Raw genomic sequence first — 21,602 nt, 5'->3', positions numbered from 1 at the left:
TCCCTCGTCTCTCTTCCTCTCCTCAGGCTCCCCTATTCCCTGAGATACAACAAGATTGAAATTAGGTCAGTTAATAACCCTACAATGGCTTTTAAATGTTCAAGTGAATGGTAGAGTTGCACATCTCTCAGTTTATTTTAAAAACTAGAAATGAGCCAGTATCATGGCTCATTCCTGCGACCCCAGCACTTTGGGAGGTTAAAGCAGGAGGATTGCTTGAGGCCAGGAGTTCCAGACCAAGGTCTGCGCAACACAGTGAGACTCCATCTCTACAAAAAAATTTAAAAATCAGTCAAGCATGGCAGCACACACCTGTAGTCTGTAGTCCCAGCTACTTAAATAGGCTGAATTCAAGGCTGCAGTGAGCCATGATTGTGCCACTGCACTCCAACCTGGGCGACAGAACAAGACCCTGTCTCAAAAAAAGAAAAAAACGGAAAAGAAAAAACTAGAAATGATTAAGCTTAGTGAGGAAGGCAGGTTGAAAGCTGAGATAGGCCAAAAGCTGGGCCTCTTAAATTAAACAGCCCAGTTGTGAATGCAAAGGAAAAGTGCTACTGCAGTGAACACATGAATAATAACAAAGTGAAACAGTCTTATTGCTGATACGGAGAAAGTTTGAGTGGTCTGGATAAAAGATCAAACCAGCCACAACGTTCCCTTAAACCAAAGCCTAATGCAGAGCAAGGCCCTAAACTCTCTTAAATTCTTTGAAGGCTGAGAGAGGTGAGGAAGCTGCAGACAAAAAGTGGAAGCTAACAGAGGTTGGTTCATGAGAATTAAGAAAAGAAGACATTTCCATAACATAAAAGTGCAAGGTGAAGCAGCAAGTGATGATGGAGAAGCTGTGGCAAGGTATTCAGAAGATCTAGCTAAGATAATTGATGAAGGTGGCTACACGAAACAACAGATTTTTCAATGCAGACAAAATAGCCTTACACTGGAAGAAGATGCCATCTAGGACTTCCATAGCTAGGGAGGAGAAGGTCAATGTCTAGCTTCAGAGGACAGGCTGACTCTTTTGTTAGGAGCTAATGCAGCTAGTGTGTTTAAGTTGAAGCCAGTGCTCACTGACTGTTCCAAAAATCCCAGGGCCCTTAAAATTACACAAAATCTACTCTGCCTGTGCTCTGTAAATGAAACACAAGGCCTGGATGACAGCACATCTGTTTATAGCACAGTTTGCTGAATATTTTAAGCCCACTGTTGAGACCTGCTGCTCAGAAAAAAAAAGGTTCCTTTCAAAACATTACTACTCTTTGACAATACATCTAGTTATCCAAGAGCACTGACGGAAATGTACAAGGCTTGATTAATGTTGCTCCCATGCCTGCAAACACAGCATCTATTGTACAGCCCGTGGATAAAGGAGTAATTTCAACTTTCAAGCCTAATTATTTAAGAAACACATTTCATGGCTGGGCATGGTGGCTCACGCCTATAATCCCAACACTTTTGGAGGCCGAGGTGGGCTGATCACCCGAGGTCAGGAGTTTGAGACCAGCCTGGCCAACATGGTGAAACCCCGTCTCTACTAAAAATACAAAAATTAGCCAGGCATGGTGGCACGCACCTGTAATCCCAGCTACTTGGGATGCTGAGATAGGAGAATTGCTTGAACCTGGGAGGCAGAGGTTGCAGTGAGTCAAGATCACACCACTGCACTCCAGCCTGGGCAACAGAGTGAGACTCTGTCTCAAAAAAAACAAAATGAAAGAAAAACATTTCATACGGCCACAGCTGCCATAAATAGTGATTCCTCTGATGGATCTGGGCAAAGTAAACTGAAAACCTTGTGGAAAGGATTCACCATTCTAGATGCCACTAAGAACATTTGTGATTCATGGGAGGAGGTCAAAATATTAATACTAACAGAAGTTTGGAAAACATCGATTCCAACTCTCATGGATGACTTTGAGGGGTTCAGGACTTCATTGGAGGAAGTTATTGCAGATGCGGTAGAAATAGCAAGAGAACTAGAATTAGAAGTGGAGCCTGAAGATGTGACTGAATTGCTGCAGTCTCATGATAAAACGTGAATAGATGAGGAGTAGCTTCTTATGGAAGAGCAGAGAAAGTGGTTTCTTAAGATGGAATCTACACCTGATGAAGATGCTGTTAACGTTGTTGAAATGATGACAAAGCATCTAAAATATTATATGAACTTAGTTGATAAAGCAGTGACAGAGTTTGAGAGGATTGACTCCAATTTTGAAAGACATCCTATTATGGGTAAAATGCTCTCAAACAGCACTGCGTGCTATAGAGAAATCTTTCATGAAAGCAAGAGTCAATGAATGTGGCAAACTTCATGGTTATCTTATTTAAAGAAATTGCCACAGCCACCCCGGCCATCAGCAACCACCGCCCTGATCAGTAAGCAGCCGTCAACATCAAGACAAGACCCTCCAACAGCAAAAAGATTACAACTCACTGGAGACTCAGATGATCATTAGTATTTTTAGCATTTTTTGTTCTTCTTTAATATCCGCTTAATTAAAGGAGCACTCTCATTGGATTTAACTGAACATTCAACCGGCTTCTCTGTTATAGTTTGCTTATGTTCATTTTAAATCACACTTTCATTATTGTTTTTAATTAAAGTATGTACAGTATTTAGACATGATGCTATTGCACACTTAATAGACTGGTATAATGTAAACATAACTTTTATATGCACTGGAAAACAAAACAAAATTGTGTGACTTGCTTTATTTTGATATTCACTTTATTGCAGTGGTCTGCACCCAAACCCAAAATATCTCCAGGTTATGCCTGTACATTCCAAAAGGTGACATTAAGAATATATAACAACCAGTATGGCTCAAGCACAGACCAGTCAGAACAGACACCATCCAGAAACACCTGATACCAGCAAGTCCAGGCTGTATTCCACAAATCAAAAATTCCACCATGGGGTGGGAAGACCCAAAGTCAAATACATTTGGGATATGCTAATGAAGTCAAACGGGTTTCTTTTTTTTTCTTTTTTGAAACAGAGTCTTGCTGTGTCACCCAGGCTGGAGTGCAGTGGTGCAATCTCGGCTCACTGCAACCTCCGCTTCATGTATTCAAGCAATTCTCGTGCCCCAGGCTCCTGAGTAGCTGGAATTGCAGGCGTGTGTCACCATGCCCAGCTAATTTTTGTGTTTTTGGTAGAAATGGGATTTGGCCATGCTGGCCAGGCTGGTTTCGAACTCCTGGCCTCAAGCAGTCCACCCACCCTGGCCCCGCAAAGTGCTGGGATTACAAGCGTGAGCCACTGTGCCTGGCCCTAACAGGTTTCTTTACTGTAGTACCTCTCCCAGTCAGTAATATGCTTTTGCTCATTGTAAATGCTACCAATACAAGAACAAGAGAATTCTATCTATATTGATATAAAGCCATTTCCAAATAAGAGGAAAAAAGGGCAAGGTACAGAATGGTGTGTATACCATACCACCATTTGTGTAAAGAAGTTGACATGAGATTTCTTTTTTTTTTTGAGACAGAGTCTCGCTCTGTCGCCCAGGCTGGAGTGCAGAGGCACAATCTTGGCTCACTGCAACCTCCACCTTCCCAGGTTCAAGCAGTTCTCCTTGCCTCAGCCTCCCGAGTAGCTGGGATTACAGGCACCCACCACCATGCCTGGCTAATTTTTGTAGTTTTAGTAGAGATGGGGTTTCACCATTTTGGCCAGGCCGATCTTGAACTCCTGACCTCAGGTGATCCACCCGCCTCAGCTTCCCAAAGTGCTGGGATTACAGGTGCCTGGCAAGAAGTTGAGCCAGAAGATATCCATATCTATCACTGGATAACTATATTATAGGTAGATATATCTCTGTTTATATAGATAGATATATAGATATCTCCTATGACTTTTTTTTTTTACAAAAATGGTAATATGCTACACATACCATCTGTACCTTGCCTTTTTCTCCTACTAAACAATGTATAGATATAGGTACAGATAGATATGTATACACACATATGATTATGTATAATACAGGCTATATCTGGGAAGATATTCAGGAAATGGATAACAGTGTTTGTCTCTAGAGAGGGAACTGAGACACCTCAGTATAGGGAGAAAGAGGTAGGAGGGAGATTTATTTGTTTTTCATGGTTAAACCTTCTGCGACCAATATATGTGTTACTGATCTAAAATTTTTTCATTTTAATAATAAGTGGCAGTTAGTTTTTAAGCATATCGTAGGTGGCGCTGAATTCATTATTATTTTCCTTTCGTGCTTAGAAAAGTAGAAAAGAACAGAAGAACTGTCCAAGTGAACAATCTCTCATAGCATTTCAGTATCTTGAAACAATCCCAAATGTAGCTTCTTGGAATATTATCTTTCTGTATGGTCTTGTTGTATACATTACATGAGCCTAAGGTGAGGTTTCTTTTTCTGTGGTTGTAGTGCCAGTGGTTTACAGAGGTTTTGAGTGTGGCTGACTTTTGGTTTGCGTTTCATTCTCAGCAGCAGCTACCTGCCGGTAGTGAGTTTTTCTGCCCACTACTAAACAGATGGTCTCACGTTGGCTGCCCTAACTATGAAGTCACCAGAAACTCTGCAGTATTAAGCTGTCAAAGGACCCATCTGCCCTAAGCAGCTGTCCAGGCATTTGCCTGTCTGGATGCTGGAAACCTCAGTATAACTCCAATTGCAGGCATTAAAATTTCTTATTTTTCATGTTCTCTTTCTGTGGATGCAAGCCAGAAATCAATGCCATCTGCTTCTTGTTCTTCTTTAATATCTGCTTAATTAAAGGAGCACTGTTACTGGATTTAACTGAACATTCGACCAGCTTCTCAGTTGTAGTTTGTGTATGTTCTTTTTAACTCACACTTAGAGCCATGGGGAGACCCATACCGATAAGCAGGCCAGCAGTTGGTGGTTGCACATTGCTGTCACAGCCAAGGCAGTACAGGTGAGGAGCCAGGGGAGGTGAGGCCTCATGACAAGAGGTGAAGGAGGCAGAGGATGGGGCCACCTCCCAAAGGTCTCAGCACCTGGCCCTCCCCGTCCAGCGCAGCTGCTGCTCACGCCTTCTGCTGCACCTGCAGTGAGGCTCCTCTGCCCCGACCCTGAATACCCGTTTCCATGGCCCTTGATCTGCGTTCCCAGACTGCTCTCTTTGAATGCCTGGCCACTCATTTTAATAGTTTATATTCCATAAGCAAACTAAAGGTACGCCATGTCTATTGCCAGCTGTGGAGGACTGGTTGATTAAATTTTGGTCCATCAAATGTAGGGTATTTGAGCTATTTAAAATAATTACTGAAGGCACCTGATTTATGGGGGACAGAAAAGTGAGTGGCCACAATTCACTCTCCTCTGCCTTCCAACAGAGATACACGTGAAAACACAGGAAGCAAGGCCACCTTTCTGTAGTGCTGGAAACTAGAAATATGACTCAATCCTGGACCTGCCGAGAGGGGCGCCCTTCACCCCTGCTCATGTATCGTCTCACCAGGTCTTCCCTGACTCTCCTATGGAGAATAGCAATTCACCCTGTCCCCAAACCCCCCTAATCTTTTCCCATGGCTGTCAACTCTACCTGACATGCTGTATCTTTACTTGTGTATTGTATATATTCCAACTGGAATACGAGCTTTATGTAAGCAGAGACTTTATTTATATTGTCCCCTGCAGTTTCCCTAGTGCCCAAAATAGTGCCTGGCACACAGAAGGTTCCCTGTAAATAACTGTTGAATACTCATGGTTAAACAGAGAATTGCTGACTGATAGGCCCCACTCGCGGTAGGGCGCTTCTAGCCCTTCCTACTGATAGGTGCACCTTGCCCCCCAGAAGATAGTAACTCAATCCTTCTCCTGTATGAAAGAAAGGAAAAATTCTTCTAATAGTTCCTTCCCTTTATGAATACCTCTTTTCCTTCTTTTAAGTTATTTTTCTAACTGACACAATGATTATACATATTTATGGGATACAGTGATATTTTGATACCTGTATACAAGGTATAATGATCAAATCAAGGTAATTAGCATATCTATCACCTCAGTCATTCATCATTTCTTTTCGTTAGAAACATTGAAAATCCTCTCTTCTAGCTATTTGAAAATATGCAATAAATTGTTAATTGTGACCGATTACAGATAGGATTACAGATATAGGGTTCTATATTCACCCTGCAGTGCTAGAGGACACTAGCACTCATTCCTCCTCTCTAGCTGTAATTTTATATCCGTTAACCAACTTCTGGCTATCCCTGCCACTTGCCAGCCCTCATACCACCATATGAATGTCTCTTTTCTTGACCGATTCCAGGATTACAGCGCTAAGCAATGTAATATGTGTGGGACAGAAGGGAGGAGGCATTTCAAGATATTAAATCAGCAACTAAAAGGGCTGTGGGCTGGAAGAGCCATGAGTATGTTGAATGCTGGGGGCTGCAGCTTTCCATTCACTTTTCTTTAACAACTACAGAACTAGAAATAATTTCAGACTCTCCTTGTCAGTGAGCTGACAAGGAAGCAGGATGTAGGAATTCCTACTCAGATCAGCAGTTTCATAATAAGTAGAAGACTTTGAAACCACAACTAGAGTCTGTGCACACAAGCCAGCTCTCCAGCTTAAAAACTGATAAATGATTTTGGCTACAAACAGGTGGGCTGTAAGAAAGAGCCCCCAAAAATCCATATGCCCTTTATGTAAGAACACCAGAACTGAATAGCTGTCTCCTTAGTTGGAAGGCCTGTAAAGGAAGATATTAACAGTAAGAGAGAGATAGATATTATAAGACTTAAAAGAAAAAGCCTATTTCTGAAAAGGCCAATAATATAAAATTTATATTGCAGAAACCATCTGCTTATACTCTGAATAAAATTCAAGAAAGCATAGATTCTACATAAACAGGCCCAAGATTACATGGCAAACTGAGATGAAAAGGATGCTGGCTGAGAAACAAACAAAAGCGTTCAATTATTTGAATGAAGTAAGGAAAGATATTTTAAAATGTAAATCAACATTAAAATCTGAAAATGGCACAGTTGATATTGCAGAAAATAGAATTGATGTGAAAGGAAAGTTTGAAGTCTCTCAGTGTGCAGAATTTACTGTTATAATGGGCAACATGTTATCTTTCTTAGCAATATACAAAATAAGGGTACATCTTACAGAGAAGGCATCTTATATTCAATAAAATATGGTAATTTAAAACATACAAAAAGAAAATATGTCTGTACTGAATGCACTTTTTCCGAAGCTCCAGAGAGGCTACTTTGTTATCATGATGACCTTTTTTAATTTCAAGGGTTAACTAAATATATGTAATTCTCCAGCTTAAAAGCTGAGAAATGATTTTGGCTACAAACAAGTGGGCTATAAGAAGGAGCCCTGAAGAGTCCATATGCCCCTTTATGTAAGAACACCAGGACTGAATAGATGTCTCCTTTTAATATATATAACTGGTTTGGTTTGGTTTTGGTTTGGTTTTTTGAGACAGAGTCTCGCACTGTCACCCGGACTGGAGTGCAATGGCACGATCTCGGCTCACTGCAACCTCTGCCTGCCAGGTTCACACAGTTTTCCTGCCTCAGCCTCCCAGGTAGCTGGGATTACAGGCATGCTCCACCATGCCCAGCTAATTTTTTGTGCTTTTAGTAGAAACGGGGTTTCACTATGTTGGCCAGACTGGTCTTGAACTCCTGACCTCATGATCCACCTGCCTCAACTTCTCAAAGTGCTGGGATTACAGTCATGAGCCCCAATGCCCAGCCAATATATATAACTCTCCTTTATATATAACTATGTATAGAGTTAATCCTTGAAATTATAAAGTATGTATTAAACACACAGACCTGGGAGTGGAATGAGATTCTCTTACAAAGGAACAAAAATTAGGATTCCTTCCATCTTCTGTACTGCAGCAGTAAATGCCAGAATCCTGTGGAGCAACATCTTTAGTCTTCTAAGGAGAAAAGGTTGGAGAGCAACAATAATATGCCCAGCCAAGTTGTCATTTGTGTTTAGCAGACAAACGAGCCTCAGAAAGCATGCTACTGGGGCTCTCTGGAGGAGGAACAGCTGTGATCCAGGAGTCAAATGCTGTCACAATCTCCATCTCTCATCTTCACATCTCTTGTCTTACCAGCTTCACTCTCCTGTAGTGGTGGCTTCCACATGGCTGGAAATGTCTCCAAATAACTCTGTGTCTCCTTTTCCAGCCTTGCCACCAGTGGGAAATTAAGAGAATGTTCTCTGGGCTATTGTCCTAAAACCCCAGGGAAATGTTCCCACTGACTCAATAACTGAGGCCAGAGTAATGATTGTCATGGCATGGGTAAGGCGCCTACCCCAGTGACAGTCACTTTGGCCAGAGAAGTGATGTCTTTCAAGAACATGGAAGTCTCCAGTAAAACCCGAGGAAGAGCATGTTTTGGAATAGAGTGAAGCAGAGTGGGGTGGGAGTGACTGGGGACGAAGAGTACGGGGTCAGCATTTCCGGAAAGAAGCGGAAGTGATAGGTACTGGGCAAGAAAAACAAATGGTATCACATTGTTTTTAATTGCGAAAACTTAGAAACCATATAAAAGTTCATCAAAACAAACATGGTTAAATACGTGATGGTATTTCCATACAATTAAGAAGCATGCAGCCATGAAAAAGACTATGACAGTCTTCTTTATCAGGGCTCCTTAGTGTGGGCTCCATCTGCATTAGAATCACCTGAAGGTGTTTTTTCAAAAGGCAGCTCCCGGGCCGATCCTAGGCCCTCTAAATCAGACCCTCCAGGAACCTACATGCTTAGTAAGCTACCCAGGTGATCCCTATGCTCAAGCTTGATGGCCACTGGTTTCATGAACTGACATAGAAAATGACCAGAATGAGCACATCATGTTTTCATATGGCCAATTTGCTGATGCCATTGCGATGAAAGTAGGTTTTTTTTTTAATGAAATCACCAAAGATTCATGTTTTTGAAATTGCTGACAAGTGCGAAAGAAACATCCCCTACTGCCCCAGTGAAGAAAGGTGGGGTGGAAAGAGGGCTGAGGCTCAGAGAAAAGGGGTAAAGAAGGAATGGAGAGTAGAAATGAGTGGAGGATTACAGAGAAATCACACAGAACCAGGATCCTGTTTACCACATCCACTTGTCCTAGAAAGAGCCGCCTGTCATTCTAAGCAATTGTTTTTAATTACCCTAAGAAGTTCGCAGTGAGGGCTCACCTGCCCACTTCCAGATAGGAAACCCCACCTGCAAAGAGCAGGCTTCCACTTAATGAACTTAACCTATTTATATACATTCAGCCCCACCTGCTATACACAAAAGAGTACAGAGAGAAATCTTAAAAGGTTTTCAGTGTGACTAAGCTGGGGCAAAAATCAAACAGTGTTAAAGTGTAACAGCTGTTGTGTACTGTGAGCAATCTACTGACTTTCCATCTCTCCCTGTGCACGGTGCCCATCTGCACTGAGAAGCGGCTGCCCTTGGGCAGAGCTCACCAAGAGGATGTGCGGGGGCAGAGTCATCCTCAGCTTTACCTGCTTTGATGACGGGAGATTTTCTGGGGATTTTTGTGCAGATCAAAGATTCTTATTTGCTTTGTGACGTGTTCGTCATTGCCTTTTATGTTGAAAGAGTGAATCCAAAAATACTGGAAAACTGATCTTTTCAGCATTTCCGCAGGTAGCTATTGTAGCTTTACAGTAATCATATTACTTTTTAAAGGCCATAGCTCTAAACTTTACAATGTATGTTAAAACAGAGATCTTCCTGTGAGGTATTCATGAATTCACCAAATGATTAGTGAATTATACCATGCTATCTGTTGGAATTTTTTTTCTAAATTGAATGTCAGATATAACTCTTTAACTTAATGCAATTTTTAAAAAGCTCTCTTAATGTGTTTATTTCAGGTCTTAGCAGCTATATTGGAATCAGGAGTTTATATAAGCATAATATACTCGGTGAAGTGTTTTATCTGCCACAAACACTGTTCTATTTTTATACCATCATTCAGCATGCATTCACTAAGCACGCATCACAGGTCAGGCTACGAGTGGTAGGAGGGATACCAAGAAGAACCCTGCAGTCCTTTCCAGTCCTTTTCCTTCAAACAGCTCTTAATCCCATGAAAAGACAGCATGTACGTTATACTGCCTGGTACGTACTGTAATAAAACCATGGACAAAGGCCATGGAAACGGGATAAACCAGCCCCCTTTGTCTACCAGAGTCAGGAGATCCCTAGCAGAGCAAATGATCACCCAGTTGGGTCTTCAAGTCTAGTTGGAGGTTATGAGCTGGGGGATGAGGTGAGATGCTCCCCATAGAAGGGAAGAGAATATGCAAAAACTTGGTGGAGCTGGTACATTTGGAGAATTGAGTGATTGCAGGGGACCAAAGGGGCTGTAGCAAGAACTGAGACTGGAAAAATAAGTAGAAGCTTATAAAAGCCTATGCTAATGAATTTGAACTTTATCATATAAGTAATGGGGAGAAGTAAGTATAAAAATATAAAACCGCCCAACAAGACAAAGCCTGATGACACAGATATCACCTAGCCCAGACATGCTCAAGAATGCAAAATAATTGTTCACTTAAGGGAAGTGGGAACTTGAGGAACACTAGTTGATATGTAATAAATCTGTGGGCCCCACATGCCAAAAAGAGTTAATTGAACAGAGAAAGAGCTAGCAAGATAGAAGTTACAAAGGCAGGTGTTAAACCTCAGTAATAAAACCAGAAATCAAAAATCCTCGTGGAGTAAAAACTATAACAAAATTCTTTAGCTTTTGTAGCTTCCCTGAAATTGTTATTTTGCCACCCCTTTAGTAATTAGCAATAAAAATCCCTAGAATGAGAAAGACCTAGATTTTTACCTTCAGAGACAGCAAGGAAGCAAGAAGTTAAAGAAGCTTCCTCCTGTCCTACAGACGTTCGTAGGCAGAGAAGATTCTCAAGGGACGGTGTGAATGATGGAAATGTTAAATTGGGGAGGAGGCGGAGCTTGGGTGTGGAGGCATTTATTGTTTGGTCTGTCCAGTAACCCCTTCTTCGGGGACCTTCCTCTCCCCTGTCACACTTCTGCATGGTCCGACGAGAGGCACCACATCCTTACATCGCCCTACTCCCTGGAAAGAGCTGAGTATAGGGCACAGGTAGTATCTGACCCAACCTGGACCACTTTCCCCATCCCTCAAGATTTTTGGGCTTTGGATCAGAGAAGGCTTACAATTCATTGCCTCTTCTATGCATGAAGGCAAAACATTGGGGAGCTGTGGCTCAACACGTTTCCAAAGGTGAGAAGTTGGGTTCAGTAAGAGAGAACAGCATAGAGCATAGCGAACCCACGGGGAGCAGCAGGACTCAAGGTGAAGCAGGACCTGAAACATCCAAGCCCCAGGTCTGCCTCCCCACGCGGCCAGCCACCTTGTGGCCATCAGACTGTATGCCCTTTGTTGATTTTGTGTGACCTGAAGCAGGCCAATTTGTCAAAAACCAGTTCACAAATATGCACGTGGTTGACACTGTTGTACTGTACACTTGGAAATTGTTGGGAGGGTGAATTTTATTCTCTTGCAGGGGCAGTGGGGTGCCACAAGTTTTGTTTTTGTTTTTGTGGGGTTTTTTGGTTTTATTTTGTTTGTTTGTTTGTTTTTTGAGGCAAAATTTTGCTCTGTCACCCAGACTGGAGTGCAGTGGTGCAATCTTGGCTCACTGCACCCTCCACCTCCTGAGTTCAAGCCATTCTCCTGCCTCAGCCTGCCAAGTAGCTGGGACTACAGGTGTCCACCACCACGCCCAGGCTAATTTTTAGTAGAGATGGGGTTTCACCATGTTGGCCAGGCTGGTCTTAAACTCCTGGCCTCAAGAGATCCACCTGCCTCGGCCTCCCAGAGTTCTGAGATTACAGGCTGAGCCACCATGCCCAGCCTTTGCCAGAGTTTTTTAAATGGATTTTAAAAATTAGTTCACCAGAAGTCAGTTTGCCCAATACCAGTTCATGGAACTTATAAAAATTTGTGAAGTTACCAAAAACTAGTCTTGAAAAAAATCCTTGAATATGTCTCTTCTAACAGCTTTTTAATACATGTTCAGGGTGAAAAAAACTAAGGCTCTTGGGTTGGTTTAGTCTTTTTATTAAGTGGAGCAGAAAAAATGGACTTCACTCAAATGTACAGGTATGCTGTTTGGAGTTTATTTTGAACGATCAGAGAAGGACATCCCTCTGTTAGATGCTTCCAAAGAACTAGCAAGCATGTGTGTCTTTTATCAGGCATCGTGCCCTTAAAGGGGCTCCTCCCAGGTAGCAGTGCCAGATACTAGGGTTTGACTGTCAGAAACAAGCAACCTACATTTCAGGTCATGCAGATCCACATTTTTCCTAGAAGGTAGCTCTACACACTGTCCAACCAGCAACTGTCAAAATCCACAGATTTTAGCATTTCCTATGGGGACTTTAGCTTATCCTAAATTCTAAAATCCTCTTTGTTATCTTCCATTTGATATTTAGCTTTCTTCGATCAAATTTGTCAGATGACTAATTCATCTAATTTACCAAATTTATAGATTTACCAAAAATGTGTTTCTTTTGACTCTTTATAAAGTATACAATTCAGCTAGGTGAGATGGCAATTAATAGCTTTTGAGGATTTCTACAAAGTTCTAATTGATTGATTTTCATTTTGTTTTCATAACAACAGTTTAAGGAATGGTCCGTTTGTTTCTGACCCTGCTGCTGCAGCTGGAAGTAGCTGAAACAGAGGAGAGAAGGGAAGAAAGGAGAGTCTGTGCCCAGTGCATCTGGGCCGCCAATCCCACAGGGAAGGGAGGCTGAAGAGCAGAGGGAGGGGAAGACTAGGGGTCCAAGAAGGGGTAGGCTGAAGGGTGGGAGAGAGGCTGAAGGCCCAAGAACCCCAGGTATTCACAGCCCCCATTGACCCTGTTAGTTCGTCCAACAAAAATTGGATAAACAAAACGCAGCCTTGTTAAATATGCAAATTTGGTAAATTTGGCAAACTAGTCATTCAGCAGATGACTTTTGGTGAATTCACTATTTGGCAAGTGACTTTTTTTTTTTTTTTTGAAACAATGTTTCACTCTTGTCACCCAGGCTGGAGTGCAGTGGCGTGATCTTGGCTTACTGCAACCTCCACCTCCTGGGTTCAAGCAATTCTTCTGCCTCAGCCTCCTGAGTAGCTGGGATTACAGGTGCCCACCACCACACCTGGCTAATTTTTGTATTTTTAGTAGAGACGGGGTTTCACCATGTTGGCCAAGCTGGCCTCAAACCCCTGACCTCAAGTGTTCCACTCACCTCAGCTTCCCAAACTGCTGGGATTACAGGCGTGAGCTGCAGCCCCTGGCCTGGCAAGTTACTTTTTACTCAATGAATTGTCCTAGTTCTTAACAACTTTTCCTTTTACTTAAGTCATTATGAATTGAGTTTATGTAACTTGTATCCAACAGAGTCCTAACCTACTGAGTCCTGGAAAAACTAGTAACAAAAATGAGAGAGGAGCACTGCTTGTTGTTACGAGGGTAGGAAAGACATCACCGTTTAGAGAAAATGGTATCATGTTAAAGAAACTTGTTTTCATCATACCCATCAAGAAATAAGTTTTTGAAACTAAGAACAAGCATCAGAGGGAATTTAAAGCCCAACTGGGAAAAGAGGACTGCTGGATGCTTTATTAATTCACACTCCAGGCCAGATGACTCACATCCTGAGACACTGGAAAGCATCTTGATATGAACCCCCATTCACTCTCAGAAATCTTTGAGCAGTCATGGAGAGTGGAAAAGGGCCAAGAGACTGAAGGCAGGTAAAGGTTTTCCTTGTTGTGCAAATGTGAACACAGATGCAAAAATTATATATAATTATTGTTGAACCTGACATAAATTTTCAGCAAAATCCTAAAATTGTCATAGTTTATACATACTTAGAGAAAAAAAGCAACCAAAGAAAGCATAAGTTCAGTGAGAAGAAATTGGGAAAACTAACAATTTTTCTTAAACAATGACTTGAATGAAGACATACTTACAAATTTGCAAATAAGAAAAACCCAGGAAGGATAACTTATAGTTTGATGACAAGTTAGGATTCAAAGTATCTTGACAGACTAGAATAATGAGAAGAAACCACACAACTATATAAATGTATAATTCTGCCTTTGGGTTCAGAATGTCATTTGCACACCTAGGGAATAGGAAAGCCTCTGGGCCCATTCTGTCCCCAAGATGCTAGAATCTGTGATTCTTTCAGTCATAGGCAACACTAGAGTGGAGATAAGAAACCACCAGAGAAGAGAGGAAGAGATCATTCTTTCAGATTAATTTTTCCCCCTGAATTTTAAGAGGATGAGGGACATAGTATTTTCTGGAGCTTAGAACACGGACAAAGGCTCAGAAAACGAATTCTTATGGTTTGCTCAGGTCTTTCTCCATGGCATGCATTCCTTACTAGACCCTCTGCAAATCCCAGACTTCTCTGTTTAATGGGGAAAGGTTTGTTCTATTGAATTCAAAGACCATCCTCTAACCTTTCTTAAAAAGGTAATTACAATTGCTTCCTTTAGCTTCTCTTTGACGGGTAGAGAAATTATTCCAAGCCTCCTTTTCTTCAATATTTGAAACCAAAAGAAGTAGCTGACATGATATTTATGGTCAAAAAAATGTTTTTTGCACTTAGTGTTTTCTATTTTTGGTCTTTAGCTGTCTCAAAAAAAATATGGAATGTTGAATTTCCTATAATTGTTATGTATTAATTGTATAACCAGAAAAAATTATTTAAACATTAATACGAGACTATTTTATTTTAGACTGCCCTTCCTTTTTTTTTTTTTTTTTTTCCCCATTTTGAGACGGATTCTTGCTCTGTGGCCTAAACTGGAGTGCAGTGGCGCAATCTCAGCTCACTGCAACCTCCGCCTCCCACGTTCAAAAGATTCCCTTGCCTCAGCCTCCTGAGTAGCTGGGATTACAGGCGCCCGCTACCACACCTGGCTAATGTTTGTATTTTTAGTAGAGACGAGGTTTCACCATGTTGACCAGACTGGTCTCGAACTTCTGACCTCAGGTGATCCTCCCACCTCGGCCTCTCAAAGTGCTCGGATTACAGGCGTGAGCCACCGCGCCCGGCCAGACTGCCCTTTCTTACAGAAACAAAGCAACTAGTAGCCAGTAAATTCACATAAAATTTTCATAGTGGAAAAAATCAGCTCAATCCATGCAACAATCGCTGGTAAGACAGAATCATTACTAAATGAAGCAAAGAGTTATATCTGTTCTTAGGAAGAAGGATACCAGGCCTAGAATATCATTTACAGAATGAAAAGAATCTGAGGGTATGAGAAGAAAAGAAATTTAGATATAAAATAGAAAAGGAAAGCAGCCTTACAGAACCAGATGATTCGGAGAACTCCTTGTCAGAAAAAAGAAAAAAAAAATGAGAGAACAATTTGTTAAAGAATATTATATTTCTTGCTAACCAAGACAAATGAAAACAACCCAAGCCCAGCCTAGCTAAATTATGCCATCAGAATTAGTAACTTTCCACATCTGAGGCTTCTTTGATCCATGGAAATCCTTGGCCTTCTCTGCTTGGCATATGCTTTGAATTAACAGACCTATTAGGAATGAGTATTTGACAGGAAACAGACAGTGTGGCTTCTAGTCCTAACTCCGCCACCAGCTAGCTATAGGCCTTTGAGCAAAATCAACATTTTTTTGTCCCATAGTTTATCAAAAGACAGCTCCAAATTTGTTCATTCCTTTAAAATGTATATTTCTTTTTACAAGATGAAAAAGTTCTGGGCCAGGTGCTATGACTCATGCCTGTAATTCCAGCACTTTGGTAGGCTGAGGCAGGAGAATCAGGAGTTTGAGACCAGGCTGAGCAACATGGCAAGACTCTGTCTCTTCAAAAAAATTTAAAAATTAACAGGGCGTGGTGGCATGCACCTGTAGTACCAGCTACTCCAACTCCAAAGGCTGAGGCAGGCAGGAGGATCACTTGAGGCCAGGAGGTCAAGGCTGCAGTGAGCTATTCCAGCCTAGATGACAGTGTGAGACCCTGGCTCGAAAAAAAAAAAAAGTTCTGAAGCTCTATTTCACAACAGTGGCAGTATATTATCAAGGGAAACAAATGTATAATGTATAATAAGTTTGTAGAAGTATAAAGAAAGTGGTTTAAAGCACAGAGGTAAAAGTACATCTTTAGACAGAAGTGAGATTTGGGGAAAATATCATAAAAATTAGGTAGTATTTGTTCTGGATATGAGAATGAAGATGGTCCCTAAAAAGTAGGACACGGCTGGACATTGTGGCTCACGCCTGTAATCCCAGCACTTTGGGAAGCTGAGGCCGGAGGATCACTTGAGCCCAGGAGGTCAAGGGCAGCCCAGAACTGCCACAGATGTTAGAAATCACCAGTAACGACATTAAAATAATTATTATAACTGTGTTTTAACAAAAATTAAAGGTGTGCAAGATATTAAAAAAGACCCAAATAAGCAGGGCACGTGGCATATGCCTGTAATCCAAACACTTTGGGAGGCTGGGGCGGGCAGATCACTTGAGCCCAGCAGGTCAAGGCTGCAGTGAGCCCAGATTGTGCCACTGCACTCCAGCCTGGGTGACAGATCAAGACCTTGCCTCAAAAAAAAAAAAGAAAGAACAAACAAAGAAAAAGACTCAAATCAAACTTCTAGAAATGAAAACTATGATGTCTGATATTAAACTACAGTGGCTGGGAGTAACAGCACATTAGATATTACAGAACTAAAAATTGGTGAATTTAAAGACATAGCAATAGAAACTATCCAAAATGAAGCACAAAGAAAAGATAAATTTTCGAAAAATGAATAAATCATGAGGGAACTGTGGGACAGTTTCAAGTGGCCTATATATAAAGCAGTAGTAAGCAAAGTCCCTGAAGGAAGGAGGAGGACAGAAAAAATACTTGAAGAAATAATGGCTGAAATTTTTCCAAATTTGATGAAAACTATATAAACCCTTAGATCCAAGAAGTTCAATGAACCCTAGGCACAAAAAAAGTCATGAAGAAAACTACACTAAGGCATATCACAATCAAATTGCTCAAAGCCAGTGATAAACATTGCCAGAGGAGAAAGACACATTATATACAGAGGAATAAGGATAAGATGACAGCAGATTTCTTGTTGGAAACAATGCAAGCAAGAGAGCAATAGAGAAACATCTTTAAAGTACTGAAGGAAAACCCCCTCTACCTACAATTTCATACCAAGCAAAAATAGCTTTCCAAAACACAGGTGAATTAAAAGACTTTTCAGACACAAGAAAGATAAAACAGTTTATTCCCAGAAGACTCACAGTACAAGAGATGTTAAAGTCCTTCAGAAAGAATAAAAATATACCACATGGAAATATAGATCTCCAAAAATGACAGAAGAGCACTAGAAATAATAGCTACACAAGCAAATTTGTAAGATTTTTTCCTTGTTGTTTAAATCTTTTTAAAAAACAATTATCTGTTTTAAAAATAATAGTAAAAGTAACGTGGGTCAATTCATGAAGAGAACATAGCAAACCTAAATATATATGGCCCTAAAAGAGTTCAAAATGTATAAAGCAAAAACAAACAACAGGAGAAAATGGACAAATCTACAATTATATTTGGAAATTTCAATTCTTCTATCTCCATAATTGATAGAACAAGTCAATAGAAAATCAGTAAGCATATAGAAAATGTGAACACTATCAACTGAGTTGAACTGAGTTGAACTAGTTACCATTTATAAAACATTCTGCCTAACAGCATCAGAATACACATTCTTTTCAAGTGCATACTTGCCAGAATAGACCATATTCTGGGTCATGTCACAGTTACAGTAAATATTATGTAAAAGCATTAAAAATCTCTGCCATAATGGAACAGAATTAGAAAGCAACAGCAAAAAGATCCCTGGAAAAATTCCTAAATAATTGGGAGCCAAGTAACACACTCCAAAGTAACTTGTAGGTCAAAGGAGAAATTAAGAGACATTAGTATTTTGAACTTCATGAATATGAAAACAATAACATTTCAAAATTCATGTAATGCTGCTGAAGCAATACTTATATGGAAATATACAGGACAATAAAATGCATTTCTTTTAAAATGCATAGATTTTAAAAGTCTCAAATCGATGCCCTCAGCTTTTATGTCAAGAAACTAGAAAAAGCCAGGCATGGTGGCTCATGCCTGTAATCCCAGCAATCTGGGAGGCCGAGGCAGGTGGATTGCTTGAGTCCAGGAGTTCGAGACCAGCCTGGGCAACGTGGTGAAACCCTATCTCTACTAAAAAATTACAAAAAAATCAGCCAGCCATGGTGCCTCACGCCTGTAATCCCAGCACTTTGGGAGGAGGCCAAGGCAGGCGGATCACCTGTCCAAGACAGGTCAGGAGTTCAAGACCAACCTGGCCAACATGGTGAAACCCCATCTCTACTAAAAATACAAAAATTAGCCAGGTGTGGTGGTGCACACCTGTAGTCCCAGCTACTCATGAGGCTGAGGCAAGAGAATCGCTTGAACCTGGGAGCAGAGGTTGCGGTGAGCCAAGATTGCTCCATTACACTTCAGCCTGGGTGACAGAGCAAGATTCCATCTCAAAACACACACACACATACACACACACACACAAATTAGCCAGGTATGGTGGTGTGCACCTGTATTCTCAGCTAGTTAGGAGGCTGAGGTGGGAGAAACACCTGAGCCCAGGAGGTTGAGGCTGCAGTGAGCCAAGATCAAGCCACTGCACTCTAGCCAGGGTTGCCAGAGTGAGGCCCTGTCGGGGGAAAAAAAAGGGGGGGGGGGGGGGAAGGGGGAGAAAGAGAGAGAGAGAGAGAGAGGAAGGAAGAGAGAGAGAAAAGGAAAAGGGAAGGGAGGGAGGAAGGAAGGAACTAGAAAAATAAGAGCAAATTAAACCAAAGAAAGCAGAAAAAAGGTCAGAACAGAAACCAATGAAATGGAAATCAGAAAATCAATAGCAAACCTCAATAGTACCAAAATAAAATTGATACACATCTAGTAGGACTGATGAGGAAAAGCAGAAGACACACATTCCCAATATCAACATGAAAAATGTGACATCAATACAAATTCTATCGATATTAACTGCGTAACAAAAGAATGTTATACAACTTTGTGCCAGTAAATTTGACGGCTTAGATTAAATAGACTCCTTGAAAGACACAAACTACCAAAACTCACACAAGAAGAAATAGATAACCTGAATAGCTCTATGTATATTAAAGAAATTTAATTCATAATTAAAACCTTTCCACAAGGGAAACTCCAGATCTAGATGCCTTTACTGGGGAGTTCTACTATAGATTTAAGAAATAACACCAGTTCTACACAAACTCTTCCAGAAAATTGAAAAGGAGATAATGCTTTCCAGCTCATTCCGAGGCCAGCCTTCCCCTCATACCAAACCAGACAAAGATAATACAGGAAAAGAAAACTACAGACCAGTGTCCATTAAGAGCATAGATGTAGGAATTATAAGCAATATTTAGTGCATCCAATTCAGCATTTTATAAAATAATGAATCAAATCCAACAATATATAAGAAGGATAATATATTGTAACCAAGTGGGATTTATCCCAGGCATGCAAGGTTGGTTTAACATCCAATAATCAATATATGAAATTCACCAGATAGTCCGGGTGTGGTGGCTCACACCTGTAATCCCAGCACTTTGGGAGGCCGAGGTGGGCAGATCACAAGGTCAGGAGTTCGAGACCAGCCTGGCCAATATGATGAAACCCCATCTCTACTAAAAATACAAAAAATTAGCTGGGCCTAGTGGCGGGCGCCTGTAGTCCCAGCTACTTGGGAGGCTGAGGCAGAAGAATTGCTTGAACCCTGGAGGCAGAGGTTGCAGTGAGCTGAGATGGCACCACTGCACTCCAGCCTGGGTGACAGAGTGAGACTCCGACTCAAAAAAAAAAGAAATTCACCAGATAAACAAACTGAAAAAAAAAATAATCTCAGTGGTTGCAGAAAAAGCATTTAAAATCCAGCATCCATTTCTGGTAAAAAAAAAAAAAAAAAAAAAAAAAAAAATCCTCTTAGCAGACTAACAATAGAAGTGGACTTCTACAACCTGGTAAAGTACATCTATGAAAAAATCTAAAGCAAATATCATATTTAATGGTGAAAGACTGAATGTTTTCCTCTTAAGATAGGATTTAACTCTATTGCATAATTTTTGGATAACTGGTTTGTCCATTTTGGATAATTGTATTAATTGAATAATTTGTATTGTCATTTTATATTATCATGGTGGGAACAGTTTGGCAGTGTTTTAAGCTAAACATATCCCTGCCACATATTCCAGCCACTGCACTCCTAGATATTTATCTAGGAGAAATAAACACATTTATCCATGTAAAGACATACACAAATGTTCATATCAAATTATTTGTAATAGCCAAAAACTGGGAATAACCCAAATGTCCATTAGCATTGGAAGATGAATAAACAAACTGTGTTATGTCCATACAGTGAACTACTACTTGGTAATAAAAAGAATAAGCTGTTGATACACACTACAACTACAACATGGATGAATTTCAAAATAATTTTGCTTGGTGGAAGAAGCCAACCTGAAAAGTGTATCCATTTATATACAACTCTAGAAAAAACAAACTATAGGAGCAGGAAGTAGAGCAGTCGTTGTCAGGGGATGGAGAGTGGATAGGGAGGGGCAGGAAGTAGGAATTACAAAGCAGCACAAGAAACCTTTGGGGAGTAATGGATAGTTTGAGTGCAGTGATGGTTTCACAGGTATAATACATATTTCAAAACCTGTCAAATTGTATACCTTAAATATGTGGAGTTTATTGTATGTCAGTGATGCCTTAATAAAGCATGCCTTAATAAAAGTGACTAGAATCTGGAGTATAGGGAGGGATGTTCAGGTGAGACAGGGCCATGAATTTTGTATAGAAGAAAACAGCACGAACAAATACATAAAGGAACTATTTGAAAATACATTGGGCTGGACGTGGTTGCTCATGCCTGTAGTCCCAGCACTTTGGGAGACCATGGCAGGAGGATCCTTGAGTCCAGCAGTTTGAGATCAGCCTGAGCAACATGGTGCGACCCTGTCTCTACAAAAAAATTTAAAAATTACCTGGGTATAGCGGCACACACCTGTAATCCCAGCTACTCGGGAGGCTGAGGCAGGGAAGGATTGCTTCAGCCCAGGAGGCTGAGGCTGTAGTGAGCTGTGATCATGCCACCGCACTCTCGCCTGGGTGACAGAGCAAGACCCTATCTCAAAAAAAGAAAAAGGGAAAAGAAAAGAAAAAATAAAAAACATTGCCACTGTTCTGAAAACAGTGAGTAGTCCAGAGTGGCAAGATCAGAGATTGTGTTGAGAAGAGTGGCAAGAACTACCAGAAAGGTATGTAGATATGACCAGATTGTCAGGGAACTAGAAGGAAATGTAAATGGGTCTGAAGTTATGCCAAAGCAGGAGGAAGTCACCAAGGAAACATGTAGAGTGAAAAGAGGGGCCAGGATAGACCCCTAGGCAATTCCTACATGGAATAAATGGGAGGTCAAAAGGTAGGAGGAGACTTAGGGGAAGTACTCTCCCAGAAAGAAGACAAGGTCAAA

General features: G+C 41.0%; 1 protein-coding gene across 6 annotated transcripts in view; it reads left to right on the top strand.

Annotated features, from left to right (window-relative positions):
- The window catches only part of MYO1D (myosin ID), a 386,481-nt gene that overhangs the window by 277,507 nt on the left and 87,372 nt on the right, over positions 1-21,602 (top strand). Inside the window, exon 22 of one of the 6 annotated variants that reach the window (XM_058445323.1) lies at positions 12,651-12,781. The exons of 3 other annotated variants lie outside the window; for them this stretch is intronic. In XM_058445323.1, the coding sequence (XP_058301306.1) occupies positions 12,651-12,705 (55 nt within the window). In that variant the 3' untranslated portion in view covers positions 12,706-12,781. Of the gene's footprint in view, positions 1-4,460; positions 4,714-6,800; positions 7,166-12,650; positions 12,782-21,602 lie in introns of those variants that run through there. 2 more of the 6 variants (XM_058445326.1, XM_058445324.1) reach the window with 2 other exon arrangements.

The sequence above is a fragment of the Hylobates moloch genome, unplaced genomic scaffold (assembly GCF_009828535.3).
Source record: "Hylobates moloch isolate HMO894 unplaced genomic scaffold, HMol_V3 SCAFFOLD_10, whole genome shotgun sequence".
Classification (NCBI taxonomy): Eukaryota; Metazoa; Chordata; class Mammalia; order Primates; family Hylobatidae; genus Hylobates; species Hylobates moloch.
This window is presented reverse-complemented; position numbering and strand designations above follow the sequence as displayed.